At 34.1% G+C, this 14,856-nt stretch overlaps 2 protein-coding genes across 2 annotated transcripts in view; both read left to right on the top strand.

The window, feature by feature from the left end:
- LOC101895972 (delta-1-pyrroline-5-carboxylate synthase) overlaps window positions 1-8,045 on the top strand; it is a 60,073-nt gene extending 52,028 nt beyond the window's left edge. Inside the window, exons 9-12 of the mRNA XM_059129114.1 lie at window positions 2,434-2,691; window positions 2,753-2,978; window positions 7,236-7,514; window positions 7,649-8,045. Of these exons, the coding sequence (XP_058985097.1) occupies window positions 2,434-2,691; window positions 2,753-2,978; window positions 7,236-7,514; window positions 7,649-7,908 (1,023 nt within the window). The 3' untranslated portion in view covers window positions 7,909-8,045. The remainder of the gene's footprint in view (window positions 1-2,433; window positions 2,692-2,752; window positions 2,979-7,235; window positions 7,515-7,648) is intronic.
- Window positions 8,046-13,735: 5,690 nt separating this feature from the next.
- Window positions 13,736-14,565, top strand: LOC131805709 (delta-1-pyrroline-5-carboxylate synthase-like). Its single transcript, XM_059129251.1, has 2 exons — window positions 13,736-14,034; window positions 14,169-14,565. Exons 1-2 carry the CDS (start codon window positions 13,767-13,769, stop codon window positions 14,426-14,428), a joined length of 528 nt encoding a protein of 175 aa, XP_058985234.1. The 5' UTR covers window positions 13,736-13,766; the 3' UTR covers window positions 14,429-14,565.
- The last annotated feature ends 291 nt before the right edge of the window (window positions 14,566-14,856 follow it).

Raw genomic sequence — 14,856 nt, 5'->3', positions numbered from 1 at the left:
ATTCGATTGTTTTCCATTTATCGTGAGCGATAACATCGCGATTAGCGTACAACCACTTAAAACTTTCACAAGCATAAGCATTAACCGAAAAACTAACGATCGATCTTTCGCAAACATTCGTTTTTTGATAACTGTGCACCAAATGGCCAATATCAGTCCAAAAGTCCTGAATTTTGGCACATCCGACAAAATATAATCTGGGAGCAAGTACATTGAATTCGATGAAAAGTGGTTCAGATAAAGCTATAGCTCCCATATATATGTTTTATCTGATTTGGTATTTAAGTCCCCCATATTCGTAATCTGCACCCCAAAAGAATGGTGTTAACCAAATATCTCTCTTTCGGTTTAATTGTGTACCAAATGGCTAATACCAGTCCAAATGACCTGAATTTTTGGCACGATCTACCGATTTCCGTTTAGAAGTAAATAATTTAAATTTGGTGAAAATCGGTTCAGATATATCTATAGAACTCCCATGTATATATTTCATCCGATTTGGTGTTTAAGTACCTCACATTCGTAATATGCATTCGACAGCAATGATATTTGGTACCCGATATCTTTTAGAGCTCGGAAATACCTCTACTAAAATTTATTAAGATCGGATCAGGTTTGGATTTAGCTCCCATATATATCCCTAATCCGATTGTGCAAATAATGGTTGATATCAGCCCGAATGGAGTGAATTTTGGGATGCACGTTCTCATTTTGTGGAACTCGGCTCCGATATATATTTTTTTAATATAATCCTACTCGAATTGACATAATGCACTCTATACCAATATTATTTGGTATAAACGATTAAAATGTCTCCGTCAAATTTAGTGAAAATCGATTCAGAATTGAATATGCTTCTACTACACTAGTTCCGTATGAAAGCAAATTATAACTGCTCTAAAGGCAAATGTTCAAATAAATTCTTTTGTTACGGGAGCTCTATTAAATAAACATAGTGGTGTAGGGTACTATATAGTGGGCCCCGCCCGACTTTTGACTTTTCCTTACTGTTTTTTTTTTAATATAATTTTGTCCAGTAATAATTCGAGTTCCACAATAGCATAAGGCAAATGTTCAATATAACAAATAACAAAGTAGTAAGATTGGGCCGAACATTGGATACCCTCCACCATTTGGAAACTTAAAAAAAATCCGTTGAAAAATACTCTTAAAATCATTAAAAACCCGAATATACGGAGTTATCATCATATTAGGTTATATACGAAGACGCAAACCTGCACAGGCTAGAGGAACCCGTTACGAAGTGCAAATACGACATTTGGAACAATTCCGGTGGATATATTGTTAAAATCATCAAAATATGAAATATTGGGAGGTACCGTTTTATTTAGTTTTTATTTATTTGTATTTTTGCTAGTCATAATATCCTACCGAGATATTAAATGTTATAAGTAAACCGTAGAATTTAATGTTTGTCTGGTTCTAATGCTATTCTTTTGTACTGTATGCACGTACAAATGCCAGAAGATAGTAAAAGTTATTGTTAGTGGAAGTTCGTTGATGTCAGAATCAACCACTTCACTCATCATTCATTTCGAAGCTGTTAGGTGAAAACATTTTACCTTGAACACTGCATGTTCTCCAACAGCATGCTCTTACATATTTACGTTCATTTGTAAATATTCTGATGTCTCTGTTGGTGGAATGTCTTTAAATTTTAGTATAGATTCAAGATTCGAGCATGTTAAGCTCTATAAATATCCCTATATTTATTCAAATTTTAGTGAAATTTATATTTTAAAGTAATAAAATATTCAATATAACAAGAAATCAAGCAAAATTGAATTAGGAAACTTTAGTGTAAAAATACCTTTTTAATCTGACTACACAAAAATATATATATTTTCCCATACTAATCACTAAAAAGGTTCAACTACGTCCTTAACATGTCGTAATTGGATTTGTGGAGCAAATCAAAATATTTATAAAGGCATTTTTACATGACATGTAACTAAAAGTGTGAATTGTAGGGTATTGCTATGGCAACATGAAAGCGAGAATATGTTGATTCGGGCTCAGTGTTTTTCGCCAAACATTGTCACCCTTCCTTTCCCAAAAGTTTGCAAGATAAAAAAAAGTAATAAATAATGAATAAAGTTTAAATAAGAATAAAATGGACAAAGTGAAAACGTTGCAGTAACATCAAATCTAAGAACTTAATGGTAGCTATAAGGAGCTACCCCCGTCCCTCAGCTTTTGACCTTTGCCGTATTGCTGAGAAATGTTTATTGTAAGCGGACACAAACTTTCGTAAAATATCAATTTCATGTTCGCAATGAAGCTATTGACATGGGAGGGGAAATTATGTTGGTAAAATACTTAAATATTTCCGAATTACATTTTTCATTCAAATTACATCGATGCATCGTCTTATAAGACAAATTCTTATATCATTAAATGGTTTCATTCCAGAATGTTGGTCGTGTCCTAAGACGTACCAGACTAGCAGAGAATTTAGATTTGACACAAGTCACAGTCCCCATTGGAGTCTTATTGGTTATATTTGAATCTCGTCCAGACTCTTTACCTCAGGTGGCGGCTTTAGCTATAGCTTCTGCCAACGGCTTGCTGCTGAAAGGTGGAAAAGAAGCGTCGAACAGTAACAAAGCCTTAATGGAATTGGTGAAAGAAGCTTTGGCCACAGTTGGCGCTGAAAAGTCTGTATCATTGGTACGTATGTATTTGTTTGATATTTGCGGGTTGTTTAATAATTTGCAATGCCAATTGACAGGTGTCAACACGTGAGGAAATCAGTGATTTGTTGTCAATGGATGACCACATCGATTTAATTATCCCACGTGGTTCATCAGATTTGGTACGCAGCATTCAACAGCAGTCTCTTCACATTCCTGTACTGGGGCATGCCGAAGGTGTTTGTCACGTTTTCATTGATAAAGACGCCGACGTGAAAAAGGCACTGAAAATTGTCCGTGACGCTAAGTGTGACTATCCTGCTGGTAAGTAGTTCATTTACTTAGTACACATATACACATGTATATTCGACACTACAGGTTTGTTAACAAGAAATTTCAAGAAAATATATGTAAATGCCATTTTTATGGTAATGCTTTTATTATAACATGGCTATGCTGTGTACAGGTATCGATTTTTTTATAGAACAAAGGACAAGCACAGATTGACCATTTCGAATAATGTTGTTGGTTGATTAATCAATCTTTTCAAAATGTGGGAATATTTTTGATCGTGAATATAACAAATACGTGTATTCATTTTTCAAGTGGTGGGTGTGTATAGCAAATAATTGGGATGTTTTGGTACATGTATTTTTCCCAAATAAGGAGATATATTAAATTTTTGGAAGGTCTTTTTAATGCTGTCATTTCTGTGGAAAACTCTGGCTAAGACCTTGAAAATACCAAAAAAAAAAAAAAAAAAAAAAAAAAAAAAAACAATGCACTTGCATATATTAATATTTTTATACCCCCCACCATAGTATGGAGGGAATGTTAAGTTTGTCATTCCGTTTGTAACACCTCGAAATATACATTATAGACACCACAAAGTATATATATTCTTGAAGAGCATAAATTTTATGTCGATTTCGCGATGTCCGTCCGCATGTTCGTCTGTCCGCTTGTGGAAATCACTCTAGCTTTCGAACGAAATTAAGTGTGTTGATAAAATTTGACTCAAATGCACATTCTGTGTGCTGGTCTTTTGGTATTGAAAATGGGTTATGTAGGTCCACGTTTTGGTAAAGCCCCTTTTTTCAGTATTTTTGTGTTTTAAGCGTTAAGCATTATTAACCGGAAATGTTTCAAATTTGGTAATTGAAGTTCGTAGTGGATAGTACAGCCTCAGACAGAAAATTGTTTGTGCAAGTCCAAGTCTTCGTATATATATAAAAACGGTATCTCCCAATATTCGGTACTTTTAGCGATTTTATTCAAATTTGGTGTTTGAAGATTGTAATGGTAAGTACAGCCTATGACAGAAAATTGTCTGTGCAGGTCCACGATATCGTATAGCCTCCATATAATGGTATCTCCCCATGACATATTTTGATGATTTTAGCTACATTATTCACCGAATTTTTTTTATGTTTTGTATTTGAATATTGTAATGTAAAAGTTATCTATACAGATCCACGTCGCCGTAAAGACCGTAATATAATGGCTACATTCGGTATTTTTAAGATTTTCAATTTTTTTTTAAATTGCCAAATTCTTTCCAAATGGTGGAGGGTATTCAAAGATCGGTCTGGCCGAACTTACAGCTTTTATACTTGTTTCTAAATCTGAGTTGAACTTTTTGTTTTAATGCAGACTAAGTATGAAAATATTACATGGACTTTTCGACGAATATTTTCAGGCAAAAGTTTTTAAAAAATTTATAAATTTTAAAGATTTGTATTTTATTTTTTTTGTGGCCAATATTCTAAATGGATCTTACCTATATTGAAGATATAACTTTCATAATTTTGACAAAGCGCTCATTGTTCAAATTTAAGTCTAATTGTTTGGTAGATACCAAGATGAGAAGACCAATATATACAACTCATTGCCGCGTTTTATCTATCGGAAAAAATATTGGTATAAGCAAAGTATGAAGAAAATCGGAAGATAATTTCGACGAAAGATAACTTTGACCGTTTTTTAGGGAAGTACCAGAAGGATAAGAAGGTCCGAGTTGCTGGCCCGTCGATTTAGTTGGTAATGCTTATTTCTGATTTTTATACCCTACACCACATAGTGGTAAGGGTATTATGTCTTCGTGCATTTGTTTGTAACATGGAGAATGAAACGAGATAGACCCATAGTTACTTTTGAGAACCTTCATAGAATCACTTTCTGAGTCGATCCGTCCGTCTGTCCATGTATTCTTGTGAACAAAATGCAGGTCGCATTTATTATCCGATTGAGATGAAATTTTCCAAACAATTTTTTTTTGGCCCAAGGACGAACCTATTGAAATTGGTGAGAATCGGATCAAATTTAGATATAGCTCTCATATATATCTTCATCCGATTTCGGGTTAAATGTGCACCAAATGTCCACTATCAGTCCAAATTACCTGAATTTTGGCACACCCAACCGAGTTCGGCCTAGAAGCAAGTATATCAAATTTGAAGAAAATCGGTTCAGATATAGCTATAGCTCCCATATATATGTTTTATCCGATTTGGTTTTTAAGCCTCTCACATTCGTATTATGCACTCCACAAGAATGATATTTGGTACCAGATAAAAGATACAGCCCAGAAATAGCTGTTTGTAATTTTATCGAAATCGGTTCAGATTTGGATATAGCTCCCATATATATATCTTCATCCGATTTCGGGTGATTGACCACCAAATGGCCGTAATAGAATCAATTTTGGCAAATCCGAACGAAACCAGCTTAGAAGCAAGTACACCAATTTTAGTAAAAATCGGTTCAGATATAGCTATAGCTCCCATATATATCTTCATCCGATTTCGTGTTAATTGTTCATCAAATGGCCAATACCAGCCCAAATGGCATGAATTTTCGTACATAAGACCGAATTCAGTCTAGAAGCTAATACGTCAAATTTGGAGAAACCCGGTTCAGAGATAGCTATAGTTCGTAAAATGCACGATAGAATTAGATAGATTTTGATTTTGTACCAAAAATCTCATAGAGCTCTGAAATGCCCTGTATAAACCTTTTTACGAGAGCTCTACTAAATATGCATAGTGGTGTAGGGTATCATATAGTCGGCCCCGCCCGACTTTTGAGCTTTCCTTACTGGTTTAGTTATACGATATTTTGGTTTGACAGATGATTAGTATTGAGATTTCCTGTCTTAAAAAGTCAATATATTTTTATGTTTTGACATAGGTGATGTAAGTTATCAAACTGCCGATTTTAGTTACTGTGAAAATCCTAAGACAAATTCCCTAGGCCAAAACAGCTGTAAGATATTTTTTTCTGACATTCAAAGTGTAGAATTTATCGACACCACAACTTTTATAACTTTTTATTACGGTTCAAGATTTAAAATACCGTTGGTACCGACCGATTTTATGCATTTTTTAAACGAAGAGTATGTAATTCGATAGTTTGAGATCACAATGGATACTCGCTATAACTTCTATGTAATGGACTGCAGTTGCAAAATGGAAATGTCTACCACATTCAAGATACGGTATAATTTAATTGGTTGGAAGGTCCCAGTCAGTTTCTCACTCATAGAAATATTTTCAAAATACATGTTTCGAAATGAATGCACTAAATCACTAAAATTGCTGTAACTCATGAATCAGCGATAGTGTTTGAGGTTTTTTTGAAAATTTAAAAAAAATCGTTGAAAAATAGTCATCAAAATACTGAACAAGTGAAAAAGCTGTAAGTGCGTCCGGGCCGAACTTTGAATACCCTCCACCATTCGGAACGAATTTGACAATTTTCAAAAAAATAAAATCCGATAAAAATTATGTTAAGATCTTAAAAATACCAAATGTAGCCGTCATATTATAGTCTAAAGGACGACGTGGACCTGCTTAGGCAACTTTAGTTATAAGCCATTACAATATTCAAATGCGAAACTTAAAAAAATCGGTGAATAATGTGAAAAGGTGAAAAGGTACTATTGTATGGGGTACACCAATATGTGGATCTGTACAATTTTCTGTAATAGGGTGTAGTATCCATTACGAACTTCAAATACCAAAATTGAAACAATTCCGGTGAATGATGTCGCTAAAATCATCAAAGTCGTTCGAAAGATTACAACGACATAAAGACGGACATAGCTAAATCGACTTAGAATTTTACGCCTATCTAGAGTAAAAATACTTTGTTGGGTCTTACATGAGTATTTCGAGTGTGGTGGAAGTAGATGTAGCTAGTTCCTCCATCCCAAATGATTACTTAGGATTGAAAAGATAGAAACAGTGTCTCGTATACTAATTTTCAAACCGATATCTCCATTATTATTTCGAATATAACGATTTTATATAAATCGAAAAAAAGTGAGCGTGGTCAATTTTCCTTTCCATAAAAGAAATGTTCCAAACCTGCCCACCCATTCTCAACTGCTTCAATTATCAACGAACGACATTTGATTTTTGCAAACATAGATCGTTAAAGTGTTTTTTATTGACAGACTAGTCCTGGCACATGTCCATTACAAAAAATTTTATCGTCAGCATACAAAAGTACTCATTTTTAAAATTGTATCTCATAATTTTGACTCATCATCACTTTATTCGATTTCATTTGCTATTTCAGCCTGCAATGCCATGGAAACGCTACTCATCCACGAAGATTTAATGAGCGGTGACATTTTCAATAATGTGTGCAACATGTTGAAACGTGAAGGGGTTAAAATCTATTCAGGACCTAAACTGAATCAACAACTCACATTTGGTCCACCAGCTGCTAAAAGTTTAAAGCATGAATACGGTTCGCTTGAGTGCTGCATTGAAATCGTTAAGGACTTGGACGAGGCCATTGATCACATACACACATTCGGCAGTGGACACACTGATGTTATTGTGACCGAAAACGGTAAGCGAAATATATTATATACCGATGGGAAAAGATTCATTGATTTTCGAATAGTCATTGGCAATTTTTCTACGAATGGCTTTTAAATAATCTATGAAAAGTTTTTTGTTAATGGTGTATTTTTCCTTTTGCAGATTCAGCAGCGCAGCATTTCCTTTGCAGTGTTGATAGTGCCTGCGTGTTTCACAATGCCAGCTCACGTTTTGCTGATGGTTTCCGCTTTGGTCTGGGTGCCGAAGTTGGCATTTCAACAGCACGCATTCATGCCCGAGGACCAGTGGGTGTAGAAGGCTTACTCACTAGTAAATGGATTTTACGCGGCAACGATCACACGGCAGCTGATTTTGCAGAAGGCGGAAGAGGTGTTTGGTTGCATGAATCGATGCCAATTTAAATAGTAGCCTTTATGAGCTAAAAATCAATGTTCAGTCAAATGTTTCATACTTTCTAAATACGTGCTTTCATTATTCGGTTATATATATGTACTATGCAAAATGAAATTTATATTTTTATTAAAATTAGAAAAAACGGTACATTTTTTCAATCGTTATATCTTATGGACAGATTAATTTCAATAGTAGTGCTGCTGTGCAATAATACGTTTCCTACTCATCTGATTTTATTGATAATAAATATGTCGACAATAGTAGTTGGTACTTAGTTAAGTGTTCATATACTTTCATAGTTCATTATAATAACATTATCATCTAATCGAATTAAAATAAAATATGGTAAATGTTAGCTCAAACTTGCCCGAGGTTTAGTAAACAGCAGAAATTCGTAATTAAGACATTTTTTGCCCATACAACATCCCATTATTTGGGATTTTGTTCAACTAAGAAACATTTTATATCGGAATAGTTTAGCATTCGGTATTTACAGTAATGGTGACGAAGTATTGTCTATATAGGTCCAAGTTTTGGCCAAAATTCAAAAAATGAAAATCAGATATTTATTGTCAAACGTGTACAAATGAACTCTTAAGTGGTTAAGCTTTTTAGTATCTTGGCTTCATTCTAACGGCCCACTTCAAAAATAGCATCAAAAAAGAGAAAATGTAGTTAGTTGCTTTTTTCAGTGGGATCAGAGAAAAAGTGGAGTAAAAATAGAACTGTATTACAAAATTAAATACATTTTAAAATGAAAAATCTTGGCATTATTATTGAAAAGCAAGGTATTGGCTTATTTTTAGTGCAGTAATTTGTGTGTTTAGTATATGTGTATAATATAGAAGATGTGCGTGTTCTGAGTTGCCTTTAAGATTAATTTTGAAAATAAAATTGGATTTCAGTTAAAGTTTTAATTGTTTTCCCCCTGAATCCTCAAATGTGATTTTTTTCACGCCGTTAGTAATAGCCTTAAGATTCTAAAAGTGTTAATTTAACTTTCAGATTTTGTCAGATGTGTACGTTATGCCCAATATACTGAAGTGACTTCGCTGCAATTTTGTCAGTTCTATGGTGCTAGTGTCATAGAATATGTTTTTGTTGTTTGGAATTGATAAGGATGTAATTGAGGGGTGTTCAATAATGTTGCAAGCATTGTCTTCTGGGTATAATATTAATGTCGAAAAATTTAAGGCCTTTGCACTGGAAACTGCTAAAGAGTTAACAAACATATATCCATGGAACTATCTTCCACGCACAGTTCATTAAATTTTAATACATGCACCCGACATTATAAATTTGTCATTATATCGATTAGATAATTTTAGGAGGAGGCCGTGGAGTCTAGAAACAAAATCATACCCGAAAAATTCTCGCGTTTCAACAAACACAGATCTTATTAACTGTCTTCTTCTGAGCTCTGACCCTTTTTTAACGGGACAGCGAACGTTACCAAACAATAACCAGTAAAGAAAGTATTAAAGTCGGGCGGGCCGACTTCATGATACCCTACACCACTTTGCATATTTAGTAGAGCGTCATATAACAAATAAAGGTTTTAATGGGGAATTTGTGAGAATTAAATCATACCAACTATGATTATAGTAATAATTAAAAGTTCAAAGGAACTAATATATGGGAGGAATATCCTCCTCTACTAAATTTGTCGAGGCATTTGCGCCCTTTCAATTCGGACTTGTATTATCCATTTGGTGCACAATTAACTTGAAATTGGATATATATATATATATATTGGAGCTATATCTAAATTTGATTTGGGCTAATATTACATGTTTGGTGCACAATAAAAGGCAAATCGGACGAAGATATGTATTTGAGCCATATCCAAATATTAACAGATCTCGATAAAATTTAGAAAGGGTATTTCTGAGTTATATTTGATATATTTCCCCAAATATCGTTGTTACAGAGTGCATATTACGGCTGCGGAGGACAAAAATAATAAATCGGATGAACAATATATATGGGAGCTATATCTATATCTGAACCGATTTCGATCAAATTTGGCATACTTATTTTCAGGTCCAATCCGGTCGTACGTACATTCCATACTATTTGGGCTGATATTACAAATTTGGTGCACAATATACGGCAAATTGGACGAATATATATGGGAGCTATACCAAAAATTTGACCGATTATCTCCAATTTCAATAGGGCCTTAAGTCAAACAAATTATTTGTGCAAAATTTAACTTTGATTTAATTTTACATTAAATTGTCATTTTATTTTGTTTACAAAAAATAATCAAATTTGGACTTGATTTGTAGAATAAATACTTATATTTTTGGAGGTACCTTTACAGGGGGACTCTACTTAAAGGACGTAACGTAAAATTTCAAATAACGTAAAATTTCAAATAACATTACAATCTGGTGTAGAAATGTGACAAGAATTGGGCAAATAACCCTTATTCGGGAGGTACGTTGCCGTAAAGACCGTAATATAATGGCTACATTCGGTATTTTTAAGATTTTCAATTTTTTTTTTAAATTGCCAAATTCTTTCCAAATGGTGGAGGGTATTCAAAGATCGGTCTGGCCGAACTTACAGCTTTTATACTTGTTTCTAAATCTGAGTTGAACTTTTTGTTTTAATGCAGACTAAGTATGAAAATATTACATGGACTTTTCGACGAATATTTTCAGGCAAAAGTTTTTAAAAAATTTATAAATTTTAAAGATTTGTATTTTATTTTTTTTGTGGCCAATATTCTAAATGGATCTTACCTATATTGAAGATATAACTTTCATAATTTTGACAAAGCGCTCATTGTTCAAATTTAAGTCTAATTGTTTGGTAGATACCAAGATGAGAAGACCAATATATACAACTCATTGCCGCGTTTTATCTATCGGAAAAAATATTGGTATAAGCAAAGTATGAAGAAAATCGGAAGATAATTTCGACGAAAGATAACTTTGACCGTTTTTTAGGGAAGTACCAGAAGGATAAGAAGGTCCGAGTTGCTGGCCCGTCGATTTAGTTGGTAATGCTTATTTCTGATTTTTATACCCTACACCACATAGTGGTAAGGGTATTATGTCTTCGTGCATTTGTTTGTAAAATGGAGAATGAAACGAGATAGACCCATAGTTACTTTTGAGAACCTTCATAGAATCACTTTCTGAGTCGATCCGTCCGTCTGTCCATGTATTCTTGTGAACAAAATGCAGGTCGCATTTATTATCCGATTGAGATGAAATTTTCCAAACAATTTTTTTTTGGCCCAAGGACGAACCTATTGAAATTGGTGAGAATCGGATCAAATTTAGATATAGCTCTCATATATATCTTCATCCGATTTCGGGTTAAATGTGCACCAAATGTCCACTATCAGTCCAAATTACCTGAATTTTGGCACACCCAACCGAGTTCGGCCTAGAAGCAAGTATATCAAATTTGAAGAAAATCGGTTCAGATATAGCTATAGCTCCCATATATATGTTTTATCCGATTTGGTTTTTAAGCCTCTCACATTCGTATTATGCACTCCACAAGAATGATATTTGGTACCAGATAAAAGATACAGCCCAGAAATAGCTGTTTGTAATTTTATCGAAATCGGTTCAGATTTGGATATAGCTCCCATATATATATCTTCATCCGATTTCGGGTTAATTGTGCACCAAATGGCCGATATAAGTCCAAATGGACTGAATTTTAGTACATCGGACCAAATTCAGCCTAGAAGCAAGTATATCAAATTTAGTGAAAATCGGTTCAGATATAGATATAGCAACCATATATATGTTTCATCCGATTTAGTGTTTTAGTCCCTTACATTCGTAATATTCACTCCACAACCGTGATATTTGGTACCAGGTATTAGATGGAGCACAGGAATAGCTGTTTTAAATTTTACCGAAATCGGTTCAGATTTGGATATAGCTCTCATATATATCTTCATCCGATTTCGGGTGATTGACCACCAAATGGCCGTAATAGAATCAATTTTGGCAAATCCGAACGAAACCAGCTTAGAAGCAAGTACACCAATTTTAGTAAAAATCGGTTCAGATATAGCTATAGCTCCCATATATATCTTCATCCGATTTCGTGTTAATTGTTCATCAAATGGCCAATACCAGCCCAAATGGCATGAATTTTCGTACATAAGACCGAATTCAGTCTAGAAGCTAATATGTCAAATTTGGAGAAACCCGGTTCAGAGATAGCTATAGTTCGTAAAATGCACGATAGAATTAGATAGATTTTGATTTTGTACCAAAAATCTCATAGAGCTCTGAAATGCCCTGTATAAACCTTTTTACGAGAGCTCTACTAAATATGCATAGTGGTGTAGGGTATCATATAGTCGGCCCCGCCCGACTTTTGAGCTTTCCTTACTGGTTTAGTTATACGATATTTTGGTTTGACAGATGATTAGTATTGAGATTTCCTGTCTTAAAAAGTCAATATATTTTTATGTTTTGACATAGGTGATGTAAGTTATCAAACTGCCGATTTTAGTTACTGTGAAAATCCTAAGACAAATTCCCTAGGCCAAAACAGCTGTAAGATATTTTTTTCTGACATTCAAAGTGTAGAATTTATCGACACCACAACTTTTATAACTTTTTATTACGGTTCAAGATTTAAAATACCGTTGGTACCGACCGATTTTATGCATTTTTTAAACGAAGAGTATGTAATTCGATAGTTTGAGATCACAATGGATACTCGCTATAACTTCTATGTAATGGACTGCAGTTGCAAAATGGAAATGTCTACCACATTCAAGATACGGTATAATTTAATTGGTTGGAAGGTCCCAGTCAGTTTCTCACTCATAGAAATATTTTCAAAATACATGTTTCGAAATGAATGCACTAAATCACTAAAATTGCTGTAACTCATGAATCAGCGATAGTGTTTGAGGTTTTTTTGAAAATTTAAAAAAAATCGTTGAAAAATAGTCATCAAAATACTGAACAAGTGAAAAAGCTGTAAGTGCGTCCGGGCCGAACTTTGAATACCCTCCACCATTCGGAACGAATTTGACAATTTTCAAAAAAATAAAATCCGATAAAAATTATGTTAAGATCTTAAAAATACCAAATGTAGCCGTCATATTATAGTCTAAAGGACGACGTGGACCTGCTTAGGCAACTTTAGTTATAAGCCATTACAATATTCAAATGCGAAACTTAAAAAAATCGGTGAATAATGTGAAAAGGTGAAAAGGTACTATTGTATGGGGTACACCAATATGTGGATCTGTACAATTTTCTGTAATAGGGTGTAGTATCCATTACGAACTTCAAATACCAAAATTGAAACAATTCCGGTGAATGATGTCGCTAAAATCATCAAAGTCGTTCGAAAGATTACAACGACATAAAGACGGACATAGCTAAATCGACTTAGAATTTTACGCCTATCTAGAGTAAAAATACTTTGTTGGGTCTTACATGAGTATTTCGAGTGTGGTGGAAGTAGATGTAGCTAGTTCCTCCATCCCAAATGATTACTTAGGATTGAAAAGATAGAAACAGTGTCTCGTATACTAATTTTCAAACCGATATCTCCATTATTATTTCGAATATAACGATTTTATATAAATCGAAAAAAAGTGAGCGTGGTCAATTTTCCTTTCCATAAAAGAAATGTTCCAAACCTGCCCACCCATTCTCAACTGCTTCAATTATCAACGAACGACATTTGATTTTTGCAAACATAGATCGTTAAAGTGTTTTTTATTGACAGACTAGTCCTGGCACATGTCCATTACAAAAAATTTTATCGTCAGCATACAAAAGTACTCATTTTTAAAATTGTATCTCATAATTTTGACTCATCATCACTTTATTCGATTTCATTTGCTATTTCAGCCTGCAATGCCATGGAAACGCTACTCATCCACGAAGATTTAATGAGCGGTGACATTTTCAATAATGTGTGCAACATGTTGAAACGTGAAGGGGTTAAAATCTATTCAGGACCTAAACTGAATCAACAACTCACATTTGGTCCACCAGCTGCTAAAAGTTTAAAGCATGAATACGGTTCGCTTGAGTGCTGCATTGAAATCGTTAAGGACTTGGACGAGGCCATTGATCACATACACACATTCGGCAGTGGACACACTGATGTTATTGTGACCGAAAACGGTAAGCGAAATATATTATATACCGATGGGAAAAGATTCATTGATTTTCGAATAGTCATTGGCAATTTTTCTACGAATGGCTTTTAAATAATCTATGAAAAGTTTTTTGTTAATGGTGTATTTTTCCTTTTGCAGATTCAGCAGCGCAGCATTTCCTTTGCAGTGTTGATAGTGCCTGCGTGTTTCACAATGCCAGCTCACGTTTTGCTGATGGTTTCCGCTTTGGTCTGGGTGCCGAAGTTGGCATTTCAACAGCACGCATTCATGCCCGAGGACCAGTGGGTGTAGAAGGCTTACTCACTAGTAAATGGATTTTACGCGGCAACGATCACACGGCAGCTGATTTTGCAGAAGGCGGAAGAGGTGTTTGGTTGCATGAATCGATGCCAATTTAAATAGTAGCCTTTATGAGCTAAAAATCAATGTTCAGTCAAATGTTTCATACTTTCTAAATACGTGCTTTCATTATTCGGTTATATATATGTACTATGCAAAATGAAATTTATATTTTTATTAAAATTAGAAAAAACGGTACATTTTTTCAATCGTTATATCTTATGGACAGATTAATTTCAATAGTAGTGCTGCTGTGCAATAATACGTTTCCTACTCATCTGATTTTATTGATAATAAATATGTCGACAATAGTAGTTGGTACTTAGTTAAGTGTTCATATACTTTCATAGTTCATTATAATAACATTATCATCTAATCGAATTAAAATAAAATATGGTAAATGTTAGCTCAAACTTGCCCGAGGTTTAGTAAACAGCAGAAATTCGTAATTAAGACATTTTTTGCCCATACAACATCCCATTATTTG

Source organism: Musca domestica, unplaced genomic scaffold (assembly GCF_030504385.1).
Source record: "Musca domestica strain aabys unplaced genomic scaffold, Musca_domestica.polishedcontigs.V.1.1 6, whole genome shotgun sequence".
NCBI lineage: Eukaryota > Metazoa > Arthropoda > Insecta > Diptera > Muscidae > Musca > Musca domestica.
This window is presented reverse-complemented; position numbering and strand designations above follow the sequence as displayed.

What these genes read in the sequence shown, in the direction of transcription:
- LOC131805709 (XM_059129251.1), top strand. Translation starts at nt 13,767, where the DNA reads ATGGAAACGCTACTCATCCACGAAGATTTAATGAGCGGTGACATTTTC. An exon ending in TGTTATTGTGACCGAAAACG is followed by an intron (nt 14,035 to 14,168) that starts GTAAGCGAAATA and finishes TTCCTTTTGCAG; the next exon opens with ATTCAGCAGCGCAGCATTTC.